The 13,723-nt window shown below is 42.4% G+C and overlaps 1 protein-coding gene across 3 annotated transcripts; it reads left to right on the top strand.

The window, feature by feature from the left end:
• The first annotated feature begins 912 nt into the window (after positions 1-912).
• DENND10 (DENN domain containing 10) lies at positions 913-13,352 on the top strand. Of its 3 annotated transcripts, none has more exons than XM_083741480.1 (9): positions 913-1,087; positions 2,531-2,747; positions 4,648-4,727; positions 5,868-6,016; positions 7,303-7,414; positions 8,826-8,926; positions 9,659-9,766; positions 10,522-10,616; positions 11,226-13,352. In XM_083741480.1, the coding sequence occupies exons 2-9, from the start codon at positions 2,715-2,717 to the stop codon at positions 11,400-11,402; spliced, it is 855 nt and encodes a 284-aa protein (XP_083597606.1). In that variant the 5' UTR covers positions 913-1,087; positions 2,531-2,714; the 3' UTR covers positions 11,403-13,352. The 3 variants fall into 3 exon arrangements, with proteins under 3 accessions (XP_083597606.1, XP_083597605.1, XP_083597607.1); XM_083741479.1 differs by having other exon boundaries at positions 937-1,087; positions 2,551-2,747; XM_083741481.1 differs by lacking the exon at positions 913-1,087 and adding an exon at positions 1,782-1,899 and having other exon boundaries at positions 2,551-2,747.
• Positions 13,353-13,723: the final 371 nt, after the last annotated feature.

Genomic DNA, 13,723 nt, shown 5'->3' with positions numbered 1-13,723 from the left:
AGTCTGGCAAGACTGGCCCGTACGGCAGGGGTACCTTTACCTTTAAGGCATGTGTCAAGAGGGTCGCAGGTAGCACTGTGGTCTAAACCAGTGTTCCCCAACCTTGGGCCTCCAGCTGTTTTTGGACTACAACTCCCATCATCCCTCGCTAGAAAGACCAGTGGTCAAGGATGATGGGAATTGTAGTCCAAAAACAGCTGGAGGCCCAAGGTTGGGGAACACTGGTCTAAACCACTGAGCCTAGGGCTTGCTGATCAGAAGGTCGGAATGTGAGCTCCCATTGCTTGGTCCCAGCTCCTGCCAACCTAGTGTGATAGGACAGTTCGAAAGCACGTCATAGTGAAAGTAGATAAATAGGTACCACTCCAGCAGGAAGGTAAACAGTGTTTCCATGCACTGCTCTGGTTCGCCAGAAGTGGCTTAGTCATGCTGGCCACATGACCTGGAAGCTGTCTGTGGACAAACGCCGGCTCCCTCAGCCTATATATAGAGCGAGATGAGCGCCGCAACCTCAGAGTTGTTCGCTACTGGACTGAACGGTCAGGGGTACCTTTACCTTTACCAAGGCATGTGTCAGAAAATACTGAACCGCTGTATTAACTTACTTTTTTTTTAATTCGTGAAATAAATAATATTACATAAATTCGTGTCCTGCTTTATGTAAGTAATTAAAACCTTTAAACAAATAAATATGCTGCTTAATACTAAAATAGGCTTCTATAATCAAGAGGCAGTACAGCATAAAAAGAAAATACCCTATCGGGAAACAACTTTCCAGTGAAATTGCCATCTCCACCGCTCCTTTGGACTGAGAGGTCGAGAGGCAGAGAGGTTTCAAGCCAAAGCTAAACGGAAAGTCCCCTCGTTTGCACGCGGTCGCTTTCTCCTTCTCCCGCTCTTTGCGCGTAAAATGGAGTTTCCCAGTGGAACCGGAAGCCAGGAGGCGGGGAGAACTGGCTTTCTCTCGCTCCTGGAGGCCCAGGATGGGGCCGGGGAAGGCTCTCAGGAAATAGGCGGGGTCCTGGAGAAGGGAGGAGGAAGATGGCAGAGACCGAGGCTCAGCTGCTGCTGAGTGTGGGGCTGATTGGTAAGCGCGCCCGCGTCCCTGCTGCGCATTGCAGGGAAACAGCTGGGAGGGAGCAGGATCGCGCCCCGCTGCCTCTCTCTCTCTCTCTCTCCGGCCCCCGCTCCCCCCCCCCGAGAATAGGCGGTAGTTTGTGCGCTGATGGAGATGGGGGGCAGTTTCCTCTTCCTTTCCTGCCTGCTTAGTGCCACTGGATCCATAAGCCTTTTGGAATAACCCCCGTGTGCCAAACCGGGAGTATGGGCGAATGAACAGAGGGTGGATGTTTTCGCTTCTTCAGTGCACGGCTATGGGTGAAGGGGAAGCTATTCCGGATTAATTTAAGGCTGGGGAGTTCGTGTTTGCTCCTTAGCGTGTGTAAGGAGTTCGTAGACCCTATCAGGACTTGCTTTCCATCAGGCTTGCCTGTAATGCCGACTGTCACTTATAGATCCCTCCCCTGTGCTGATGTACAAAAGAAGACCTTAAAGATCTAGGCATGTGAACTGGCAGTCTTCTCCATACTCCTGTGATTATGAAGATCCAGCAACTGACATATCTTTCTAAATGACCCATATGTGCATATTCCTTTACTTGTCAACATAAGTGCGGTTTATTAAAGTCACTGTGTGTAATGGTGCACTCCATATTTTTTAAAAGTAATCTCCTTGAGAGTGCTTCTGAAACTTAGGAAATGACTCAGTAGTTTCATTTGCTTTTCTTTCTTTCTATCTGTTGCTCTTCAGAGTTCAAGAGGGCAGGTCCCTGCCCTGAGGAGCGTACAGTCTAAAATTCAGTACAAGTGGTGCACAGAAGAAGGGAAATACAGGGCAGTGGTGTACAATGTTTTAGCTGCAAGTGCTTAGACTACAATTACAGGCTTAGGCTACAATCCAAAAGTCATTTGTGTCAGTCTGGGTGTGGGTGGGTTTAAAATTTGGCAGTGGTGTCCTTTTGCCCTATGCCTGCCAGCAGTATCAAGACAAGCGACATTTGGTGGGGGAGGAGCTAAAGCAGCCCAGGATCCACTGGATCCTGAGCCAGCCCCACTGCTATCACTTGATGGCATTTCTTCCAATTTTACCTGCCCCCCCCCACTTTCCATTGCAGCCAGCATGAGCAACAGGGCTGTGGGTGTGGCACTGACTCTTGTCATATTTGACCACTGGCCTAGCTGGGGTTTAGATTGCCCTATTAGTTGCAGCAGGGCAGGGGAATGGTTTGTAGTTTTCAGAATATCTACCCTGAGCACCATAGGTCATGACTCATATTTTAATGTAAATAAGGCATTTGTGTATGTTGCAGCATACATCCAAAACAGAAGAAGTGAATTAAGTTTGTAACAGATGTTAGCGGAAACCAAAAGCTTTAGTGTGTGTGTAAAATGCAGGTGTTAAAGGTGATTGCAGCCAACAGATCTGATTAACCAATCAATTTACTTCCTTGCTGCTGTTGGCATTCTCACAGTGAACATCTTTCCACCATAGAAAAAGATACCAATGGAGATACTCTGTGGGTCTGGTGCTATCCTTCTACAACAACTGAATTAAGGGACCTCTTGTTGAGAAAATGCTGCCTTACAGATGAAAGCAAACAGCTTCACTCATTCGCATTTGGTCAATACAGGCTGACGTGGTTTTATGTTACAACCATGGAAGTACCAGATTCTTCAGCCTTGAAAAAGGTAGGATGGAAATATTGGAGAAAGGAGCTTGATACAGAAATATCTTATCCTGCACATTCATTGTTCAACACTTGCTATAAACTTACTAATACTGGGTTTAGGAATCCTTGCCAGGCATAGCCTATATTATATGCCTTAGTGTCTACATTGTTTTACATATAAATAAATATCATATTGCTCTTAATTTTAGGTGGCCCTGGAGACTTTTCAAATACATTGCCTAATTGCATGTCCATATGCATATGTTTACAGTTTCCTCCCTCCATCCCAATCCATTTTCTTTTTGACTCATGTCTTTTTAGTCTGTAAGCCTGGCTGTTAGTTTTTTTTAGTGATCTGAGAGCCTTTTTTTGGCAGAAGAGCAGAATAAAAAATTTAAATAAATAAATAGCAAAAACTAAGAGCCATGTTATCCCATTAATTAATACACATCTCCGCTGAAACGTACATGGAAAATCTGTCTAGAATTCATGGTCATTAGGGTGGGGAACAAAGAGTAGGTTTTCAGTATTATACCACAACTGGTTTAGGCACAGATTATCAACCTGCCCTTTCCAGCTGCCCATTCTTGTGCCATTTATAGCTGTGTTCCTTTGTACTAGCATGTAGGGTTTGTGGCCCAAACAACTGAGCTGGATGTTGAGGCCTTGGGTGATCAACTGAGGCTGAGGCGGGGCTTACTTTAGAGCAACCATGCATAGTGTTGCACTGTAGATCATAAATCGGTGGATTCAAAACCTGATGGCTACTTCAAGGTGGCTTGTAAATGAATCTGTCACCAATGTCATGTTGCAGCTCAGTAATACAGTGGTACCTCAGGTTAAGTACTTAATTCATTCCGGAGGTCCGTTTTTAACCTGAAAATGTTCTTAACCTGAAGCACCACTTTAGCTAATGGTGCCTCCCGCTCCCGCTGCGCCACCAGAGCATGATTTCTGTTCTCATCCTGAAGCAAAGTTCTTAACCTGAGGTATTATTTCTGGGTTAGCGGAGTCTGTAACCTGAAGCATATGTAACCAGAAGCGTATGTAACCTGAGGTACTACTGTACCTGAGAAAGCTGCAAAAAACAACAACAACCCTAAGCCAACTCCCAAACTCTGAGCAGATTATTCCATACGCAAGAATGGGAGGTGAAGGAATAAAGTAGCAGTTAGGAGAGTGTTTTGGAAGCAACAAAAATAAGCATTCTGATGAATGGGAATAATGAGGAATATAGAAAAGAGTGCTGTTGTTTAAAAACCTCTATTTGCGTTTTTTAAAATGTCTCTGCAGAATTGTTTTTACACTTAATATATGTTTGTTTAGCTTCTTCCTACCACTGCAACTGCATTCCCTGCTTCACCTGAAGGTGTCAGGGTGGGGTATAAATACCATGAGTGATCTACAGCACCTTTACGTGGTTGAACGTGCTTTGGATACTGTGCAAGTGCTGTTTCAAATGCCTAACGCTTTGCTCTGAAAAAAGGAAGAAAAAGAAAAAAGAGATAAGACGGTCAAATCTTGAACACACTTTTGCAGTCAAGTGAAGCATCCTCCTCACTGCTCCATCTTTGGAAATGCAACAAAACTCTTAGGTCTTGTTGTGAGCTCCAAAAACAGTGTTGAACTTGCTTATTTGTTGCAAAGGGGCAAATGAACATGCTTCCCCATCTATTGGGTGTTTCTTTGAGTTATCCCCCACAACCCTCATGGGATTTGAAGTGGAATGGTAGAAGGCATTTTTTAGCACTTGGCAGATCATATGAACAACTGACCTGATTTAATTTTGTCTCGATTTACTGTATTTCGATGATATTTGGTGAACTGATCCTCCTGGTGTTGCTATAATGTCCATGTTTACAGTATGGTGTTTATAATGGCGTATCAAGCAACTTTTCTTTTTCCTGTGTGTTGGATAGGTGACCCATTTTTCCATTGTCCTGACTACCAAAGACTTTAACCCAGAGAAATATGCAGCCTTCACTAGGATCCTCTGTCGGTGTGTATAACTACTGTGTTTTATACTACAGGTTTGGTAGATAAGTTTTTTAAAACTTTTGGTTAACTAGAAAAGTGCTCCCTATGAATTAGGCAGTAGATTTTTAAAAGACTATTTAATTGTGTATTTGCCTGTTCAAAGTGCCAATCATTTATCTTAGAAGATGCTATCCAGCTTGCTGTCTCACACGGGAGGGGTAGCCTCTTTTAAGGCTGTGCGTGCAGTGTGTTCCAGCAGACACTAGCTTAAATCAAAGAATGGTTTTTGCACCAGAACTGATGTTCTGTGGTGGGCATCTATTTGGGATTTATCAATTGAAACACTGCACAGAACTGCCTTTGAAGAGCCTTCAGAAGCTTCACAGTACAGCTGGTCAGGCGGGGTCAGGAAGTGTCCCGATCACGACACTCTTTCAGCAGCACTGGCTCCCATTGTGCTTCCAGGCTCAGTTCAAAGTGCTGGTTTGGGTCCAGCTGCCCACTCAAGCCCTCCATTCAACAGTTGAAGACTTGTTGATTTCCTCCCCCTCCCCCCACCCTATAAAATCCATCAGACTGGGTAGCACTTTTTGACTGCATTGCCAAGCCAGGGATGGGGAAGCTGTGGCCCTGGACAAGTTGTTTGATGCTATTTCCTATCAATCTGAGGTAGCGTATCAAATGGTCAAGGATGATGGGAGCTGTGATCTAACAATAGGTGAACTGCTGCAGAGTCCCCATCCCTTCTAGTATGACTCCCAGCTAGGCCTTTGGGCTACCTCCTTATTTGCCTTTTAGCAGCTAAAACATGGCTTTTAAAGATAGCATTCATTTTTGTTCATTGCTGTAATTTCATTTTGGCTGTTTTCTTGCAGCTGTTGTCAATAATTCTTTAATTCTTTTTAAATTTTGTGTTGTAAGCTGCCTTGAGGGTCTCTGGCGGAAAGGTGGGCTATAAACATTTTAATAAATAGTGTATTAAGCAAACCATAGATTGAGAAAGACAAACCTGTGTGTGAGTCTTTAATCTTAATTAACAGTGAACGTATCTTAGGGCTGTTGTCCTAGAAAGTGCTGGCTTGTTTTTTTTCAATTCTCTTTGGGGTGGTTTTTTTTTTGTGAAGACATAAAAAAACTTGTTTCATTATGTTTATTTTTCAAGAATATACCTGAAATATGGGAGTCCTGCGAAAATGATGGAGAGCTATATTTCTGTCCTTACAAAGGGGATCTGCCAGAGTGAAGAAAACGGATCTTTCCTGAGCAAAGATTTTGATGTCAGAAAAGCTTACCTTGCAGGCTCAATCAAAGGTGGGAATAATTTTTTCTAAAGCTTTGGGGATGATTTTGCCCCAGTCCCAAACATGTACTCTTGGAAGTGTCATGGGAGCAGTACTAGTTTTCAGAAGTTATTTATTAGTTTCATCTGTTGAAGAGCACTCAGTTGATAAAGCACATTCAGATTCACTCTCTGCAGGAATCTAGTTACCCAATAATGTTGTGGCTAAAACCACAGTCACACTAGACCTCTAAAGCACTATGATACCATTTTAAATAGTCATGGCTTCCCCCCCCCCCAACAATTCTGAGAGCTGTAGTTTGTTAAGGCTGCTGAGTTGTTAGGAGATGCCTAGTCCCCCTCCACCAGAGCTACAATTTCCAGAGTTCCCAGTGAAGAGGGATTGATTGTTAAACCACTTTGGAAAGTATAACTCTAGGAGTCTTGGCACCCTTAAAAAATTTCAGCTTCCATAATTCTTTTTGGAGAAGACATGACTGTTTAAAATGGTGTCATGGTGCTTTAAATGTATGGTGTGAATGTTTCCTAAGTGGACAGCTTAGTAGCACACAGAGAAATAGTGCAGTGGGATGAGGAGGAAACACTATGTTGCTCCTTAGGTTTTCACCCAAAGATTTCACAGTTTTTGCCTCCACAGTTCTTATATCCTCAGTTCAGTCTTTGGCTTGCATAGCTTAGACTTGATGGCAGATATTCTCTGCACTGCAAGGCCAACTTGGAAAGTTTTGGAGATTGCAAGATCATTGCGTTATTTTTCCGACCCCCCACCTGAATTCCTCTAGAATTGCAAGGCTTTTTCCAGCAATGTGACTCGAAGGTCATAATCTCTGTGCTTATCTCTCTGTCCTTATCGCAGTGCCTTTAGGGTCTAAGCAATTGAACACAGATGTCCTGGAACATGCAGTTGCATCTCCCAAGGAATGTTGTTTTTCTTCAACCTGATGTTTCACTTAAAACAATGCCCTGTTTATATCCATCAACCACTGGAGCTTGCTTTTCCTGACTTGGGCCACCTTTCCAAACATTCACTCGTCCTCTAATTCATACAAGTTATAACTGCATTATAATACATTAAAAATAGCAAGAATAACTGTATGCACAAGCGTATTCACAACACCAGACTCACTTTGCAAAATAACATTAAATGTAGCGCCTGACAGAAGTAAGCTCCATTTCCTGTTATAAAACAACTTTCTCATGATTTCTCATCCAATCCTAATACTTAGGTTGTTGCTAGTTGTATAGAAGTTGGCTGCCTTTCAGTACTAAAATCCTATTTTTCCATCTCCTGTTCTAGATATAGTATCTCAATTTGGAATGGAAATAGTCATCCTGTATACTGCACTCATGTTAAAGAAAAGAATTGTAGTATATCACCCCAGATTAGAAGCCATCCAGGAATTTACAAGGTACAGCACCCAGGTGAACTAAAAAAGTTCACAAAGCATGCTTCGTTTTGTTTTCATTGATCATGAGTATTGTCATATTCGAGGACACAGGTGGCGCTGTGGGTTAAAGCCTCAGCGCCTAGGACTTGCCGATCGAAAGGTCGGCGGTTCGAATCCCTGCGGCGGGGTGCGCTCCCGCTGCTCGGTCCCAGCACCTGCCAACCTAGCAGTTCGAAAGCACCTCCGGGTGCAAGTAGATAAATAGGGACCGCTTACCAGTGGGAAGGTAAACGGCGTTTCCGTGTGCGGCTCTGGCTCGCCAGAGCAGCGATGTCACGCTGGCCACGTGACCCGGAAGTGTCTCCGGACAGCGCTGGCCCCTGGCCTCTTGAGTGAGATGGGCGCACAACCCCAGAGTCTGGCAAGACTGGCCCGTACGGGCAGGGGTACCTTTACCTTTACCTATTGTCATATTCATTAATACAGGTAACTTGCATCTTACACTTATTTAACTTACATGATGGCAGCTTTGTGTAGGCAGGGGGTGGGATAATAAATAAATGGAGAGCAAATGAAACCCACTCTTCATTCATTTATTTCCCCTCAACCACCTGAGCAGATTTGCAAGATTACTGGCTTTGAGAAGGAGATGCAAGGGCTCTGGCAGATTCCTAGAGCCCTCCCTTCTTTCCAAAGGTAGGCAAACACTCGCAGGACTTTGGGGAGGAGGAGGAAGAGCTCTAGGACCCTGCCAGAGCCCTCACATCCCCCTTTCCAAAGTTGGCTAAGCAGCTATACACGTTGTGGTAGGGCTGGTTCCACAGGTTCCTGGCTTTACACGTTTTTGCTTATATGTGTGGAACCCCCCAAACTAAACCCTGACATCAGATGCAAGCTACCTGTAGCGTTCTAGTGCCAATCCCTACATATCCAAAACAGCACCATTCACACAAATGAGGGAGATACCAAAGGGCTTGGAGGAGCAGCAATGTTTCTAGAACTTCAAATAATTTCTTTTGGAGGGGAGAACCTTTGTGAGGGGATGGGGAGACTCAAAAACATCCTAATGAGGACTGAGCATGCCCACTAGCCCTGGAATGCTGACTGGCTTTTGGAGCTGGGATGATGATGGAAAAAGATGGGTGAAGAATGGAATAGAGTATCTTGCTAGTGGGCAGAGTTTCAGCTAGCCAGCCACAAGCAAGAGCACTCCAGCTGCAACATTTTTTGTTGCAGGTCCAACTTGTGATTTATATGCAGCATTTTCTCTTTCTCTGATTGTATCCCAAACATTAAACAACCTATAACTTTCAGTGATGTGCTTTGGTCTTCATGGTTACAAAAGACTTTGAGGCACAGGCTAAGCAGTCTTCCTTGAAAGCTACTGTTGTATTGAGTACAATGTCAATTGTGACTTGGTTATTTTCTTAAGGACTCTACCAGCCTTAGTGTGGCATCGCCAAGACTGGTCAATCCTTCATTCACATGTACATCTGAATGATGATGAACTGGAAGCATTAAAGACGTGCCCAGGTATTGATAATGAAGGGTGGGTTCTATGAACTGTTCTACACAGTAACTAAATTCTCCTTTGTTGACCTGGATAGGACCGAAAGATGGAATACTATTAATCTTGTAATAATCCTCTCAGAACTGTGGTCTGCAGATCTTCTACTTTTCAAATATAGTTGTTTCTTTTTTGGTTGGCAAATCACACAAAGTCACACGTCAGTAGCTCAAATGAGATACTACTCATTATTTGTCCCATAATGCCACATTGACAAATATTGGCTGAGTTATTTTTCTGCAATCCAATAATAGGTCCCAACCCAGCATCTCAAAATTGCTGTTCTGAAGCAGTCCTTAATTCCCTTTCTAAAGAGTAATCAATTGCTCCATTTTTTTACAACCCCCTCTTTAAGAATTGATAAAAGAAAATCCCTCTAAATATATCGTGTTGTGTGTAGAGCTTTTCTATTTTTTTAAAAATAAAATAATTTAATGCATGTTACATATCATGTTTCTGGCCTCCCTGCTGGGATTTTTCTGTAGATTCAATGAATAGCAGACGGAATTCTGCACATGCCTTTTTAAAATAAGCAATTTGCCATGGAATTGGTAGCAATTCCACACTGGTATGCAGGTTTGAGATGGTTAAAAGACAAGGAAATAACTGTGGTGGAAACATTTTTAAAAATTATTATTAAAGCACTTCACATTGGAATGTACTTGCTCAGTAATCATGGTAAAAATTTTCCTGACCAGGTTATGTTGCTGGATTTATAGACTCAGAAGTGAGCAACAGGCCAGACCTCTATGATGTATATGTGAATCTGGCCGAAAGTGAAATCACCATTTCACCGCAAGCGAAAGGTTTGTTGCCTGAATCACGTGCCTCCCCCATCCCTTGCAAGTTGCAGTTTGCACTTTGATAGATGCACATTTTGGAAGAATTTGGTGTAACTTCGTAATGTTGAAAAAATATATTGCACAAACTCACTCTTATGCAGTCTGGGTCCCAGGATATGTTCTGTTCTTTCCTTTATCCCAAACGCTTTGATTGGCATGCATTAAAGTAAACATCAAAGGGAGATGCTGTGGTTGCCAAAGCTAATATCGAACAAAAGTGAAAATTGTAAAAGGTATGCCGAGGCAGGCACCTATGAAATAGTAATGATAATAAAGAAAAGCTAAAAGAAAACTGGGGAATATTATTTTTTAATGAGTATGAGAAGCCTGTGATTTTCATTGATAATGAATGGAAACTGGATAAAATGGATGGTAATACTCACAAGGACGTGCCTTGACTGGAAAAGGAAATCTAGAGCATAATAGAAGCAAAAAAAATATAGATTCTAAAAGTGGGTAGTAAGAAGGGTTCTGTCTGTGCAAAGTTACTATGACATACGCAGCAAAAATATGTTAACTCAGTACTGGTATGAAGAATATGATACTGGAGGTAAGAGTTCATTTGTATTTACTCTATCTCACTGTCAGGAAACTTTTGGCATCCACTGATCTCAGTGCATGTGACCAGAGCCATAACTTAGTCTGGAACTGCAGGTTACAGTATTTTCGCTGAACTAGATGATGGGGAATGAATGACAAAGCTTTTTCTCTCTCCCCAGAGGCAATGACAATGGGGAAACTCCACAAAGAAATTGGTCAGCTCATCGTTCAGTCCGCAGAAGATCCTGAGAAATCAAACAGTGAAGTTGTTAAGGTTAAGTTCCTTATCTTTGGACTGTTCAAACCTTTCATACATTTCTGTTGCCCTGGATGTTGTGCCTGTGCCTTTTTTCCTGAGATCAGAAAACACTGGTTCAGACAATCTGCTAAAAGCAGAGTTTAGGTGACAGGGAATGAGCTGGGCAATGAACCTTGGACCAAAACACTCTTCCTCTGTAAGGGAGAAGGGAGTGAAAGCATAATCTTGGAACAAACTGCCGTTGCACATTGCATCCCATGTTAGGAACAGCAGTTCGTGCTAACAAAACTTCAAAAACTTTTTAAAAGCTTACGACAGACTGCCTCACCAGACATCTGAGTTAGCAAAAATGGGGGGAAAGGAGTTCCTCTTGTGGATCAAGAATTAATTAAGTAACAGGAAATGGAAAGCCAGAATAAATGGACAGTACAGGGATGTAGAGAGTAGAAGTCCCCCAAGGATTAGTATTGCGACCTCTGCTTTTAAACTTCATTCATAAATGATCTAGTCTGGGGTGAGCAGTGAGATGTCCCAAGTTTGCTGTTCTCTCAAAGAAAAGTAGGAAGTGTTGTTGCCACCCTCATTTCCTGTTTGCTCTCTTTTATTTTCTCTTTATGTCTCTAGGATATTTCACTGAAGACAAAAGAAATATTGACAAACCTAGCCTCCTTCACAGAGGCCTTGCATGATGGAGAGAAGCCGTCACTTAACTTTGAAGCACTGAAGCAGAAGAGATTTCCACCAGCTACTGAAAATTTCCTCTATCACTTGGCAGCCGCTGAACAAATGCTTAAGATCTGATGGGTGGACTTCATACAGCGATTCAAAGTTCTCTCTGCCGCCATGTTTTCTGAGCATCCCATACCTACGCAGAACATTCCGCAGAGGAAAGAACATTTCTATCTGGAGGGGGGAGTAAGGATGTTGCAGGCTTGAGATAAAACACTGCAGTGTGTAGCAGAAAACACTTCTTTTTCCCCATTTTTTAATTTAGGGTTTTCTACGAAATGGGACAGATTTCTTTTTTTTAAGACAAAATGAAAAGGACGTAAAGCTGCAAGTTTTTCTGTATTAAAGTGGAAAACCCTATCAGCATCCTAGTGTAAAGAAACAGGATGCTGCAAAAGTGATAATGAAAATATGAAAGCCATTAAAAGACAAGATAAATCATTGGTCTTACGTAAACCATTTATAGTCGCTAATCAATGGGAGCCCAAAGAGCTGCACAAGACTGGTGCCCTCTTTTTACTTAAATGCCTATTGGGGATACACTAGCCACAGAATGTTAATCTGCCTGCTAGCTGCCTGTCTGGTGGCTTGGCTTTTAGCCTTGATAGATCCCTTTGCACTTACAGCTTTTCCTGATGATTATGAACCCATCAGTTCAGGGTTCCTGATTACAAGGAAGAGTCCTGTGTGTATATAGCTGTGCATGTTTGTAGAGCCCCCTCTCATTAATTCTGGGTGCATGGGGAGGGCTGAGCATTCGGGGCAGTGAGCATGATCCCACCCCCACCCCACCCAGAAACCCTTCATGCATTTGGTGGCAGAGGTTGTGCTAGAGTCAAGGGCTATACCATCAGTCTTAAGAGGGAAGGCAAGAGCCAAATTATACATTACACACAAATTTGTGTTTCTGAAACCCATGGCTCCTGCCGTTAGGTAAAAGCTGCTGCAAGAAAGACGGTACTGCCTCTTCCTGCTATTACTTCCCCCGTGGGATGTCAAGAGAGGTTTGTAAGAGTAAACATGTACCTGAAACTTAGCAGGATGGACCCATCATCTGGCAAAAATAAGCCTGATTAAAGTTGTCCCCTCCCCCTTAAAGCAGCTGCAACTAAGGTTTGAATATATGTGTGTGTAATATGTAGTCTGGCCCTGATCCCAAAGGGTTAATTATTACAAACCAAGAGTTTTGCACAGAAATATGAGAACTGTTGAAGAGCCTCTGCAGTTGCACTTTCTGTACAAAAAAAATATCCTTTAAGTTCCTAGACTTTGTAAAAAAAACATGCCCTAGCACATGGTGGGTGTAGGGTGGAATTCAGCACCACACTATGGCAAACTTTCTGTCTGCACAAGCATTGCAGCACACAAAAGATGGAACAGTCCTTTCTCTCATGCACAGTTTAGGGGGTGGTTTCCTGACCCCTCCACCCTTAAGCCAGTTTCAAGGGGCAAGCCCTGCTGCAGAAATTTTTGCACAGGTATCCGCTGAACCCCACCTTATATACTTCTGTTATTTTTAAAAGTTTGTACTTATTTTTACTGCTATCATATTTTGAAATACTATTCAATTATTTAAGTCGTGACTGTGTTCTAACAATATCAATTTCAGAGTCATTTGTCTTCTACTTGTACTATGACCTCTAAGGAACTTGAATTAGGTGTGGTAGTATGAAGGATACAAAATGAAAATAAGACAGCAATGTATATGTATCAGTCCTAGAAAGTTTGTAAGTGTGACTACCGCTCTTCTATTTTCAGGGGGCCCATCATTCACTTTTGTATAGATATGTTTGAGCTAACAGTGTGTATATCAAAAAGCCTGCTGAACAAAAGTTTACCTCTCCAGTTTTGGTGCAACTCCATTCCTCCCATAAATTTCAAGACTGTAAAAATGTAATTTTGCTAATACGGATGAAGTACTGCGCATTTCTTTTTGCAGATAGTGTGTACATTTTCTATTAATCCAAAAAAGCACCCATAAAACTCGGGCCCACCTTAAATGTGATTCTGGACATGTAAAAAGAATGTAGCTTTGTGATTTTTCAAGTTATGTATCATTTAAAATTAGCCTTCCAGTTTCCATTGTATATAAAATATTCTGGTTCTGGAACCAGCAGTGTCTGCATAGGTAAGAGAGGCTTCTCTCTGTGTGTACACACACACACACACACACACAAATGTGTATATATATGTGTGTGTGTGTGTGTGTATGCCACACACCAAAGCCTAATTAGAACACAATTAGGATCCTGTTGATAATCATACTATTTACATTTGTACTAATGAACTGGAGTAGACCCTACAGGGAGAGCAGAGTACAACCTCAGCAGAGTACACACTGTTTCTTCAAGTACTAGTTCCAGATTATTAAGCAGAAAAGCATTTTCCTGCAT

Source organism: Podarcis gaigeae, assembly GCF_964106915.1.
Source record: "Podarcis gaigeae genome assembly, chromosome: 5".
NCBI classification, from domain to species: domain Eukaryota; kingdom Metazoa; phylum Chordata; class Lepidosauria; order Squamata; family Lacertidae; genus Podarcis; species Podarcis gaigeae.
Note: the sequence above shows the minus strand (reverse complement) of the source record. Positions and strands in the feature narration are given on the sequence as shown.

Coding starts and splice junctions, on each gene's coding strand:
- DENND10 (XM_083741479.1), top strand. CDS start 1,042: ATGGCAGAGACCGAGGCTCAGCTGCTGCTGAGTGTGGGGCTGATTG. Junction 8,927..9,658: donor AGCATTAAAGACGTGCCCAG/GTATTGATAATG, acceptor TTTCCTGACCAG/GTTATGTTGCTGGATTTATA. Junction 10,617..11,225: donor CAAACAGTGAAGTTGTTAAG/GTTAAGTTCCTT, acceptor TTATGTCTCTAG/GATATTTCACTGAAGACAAA.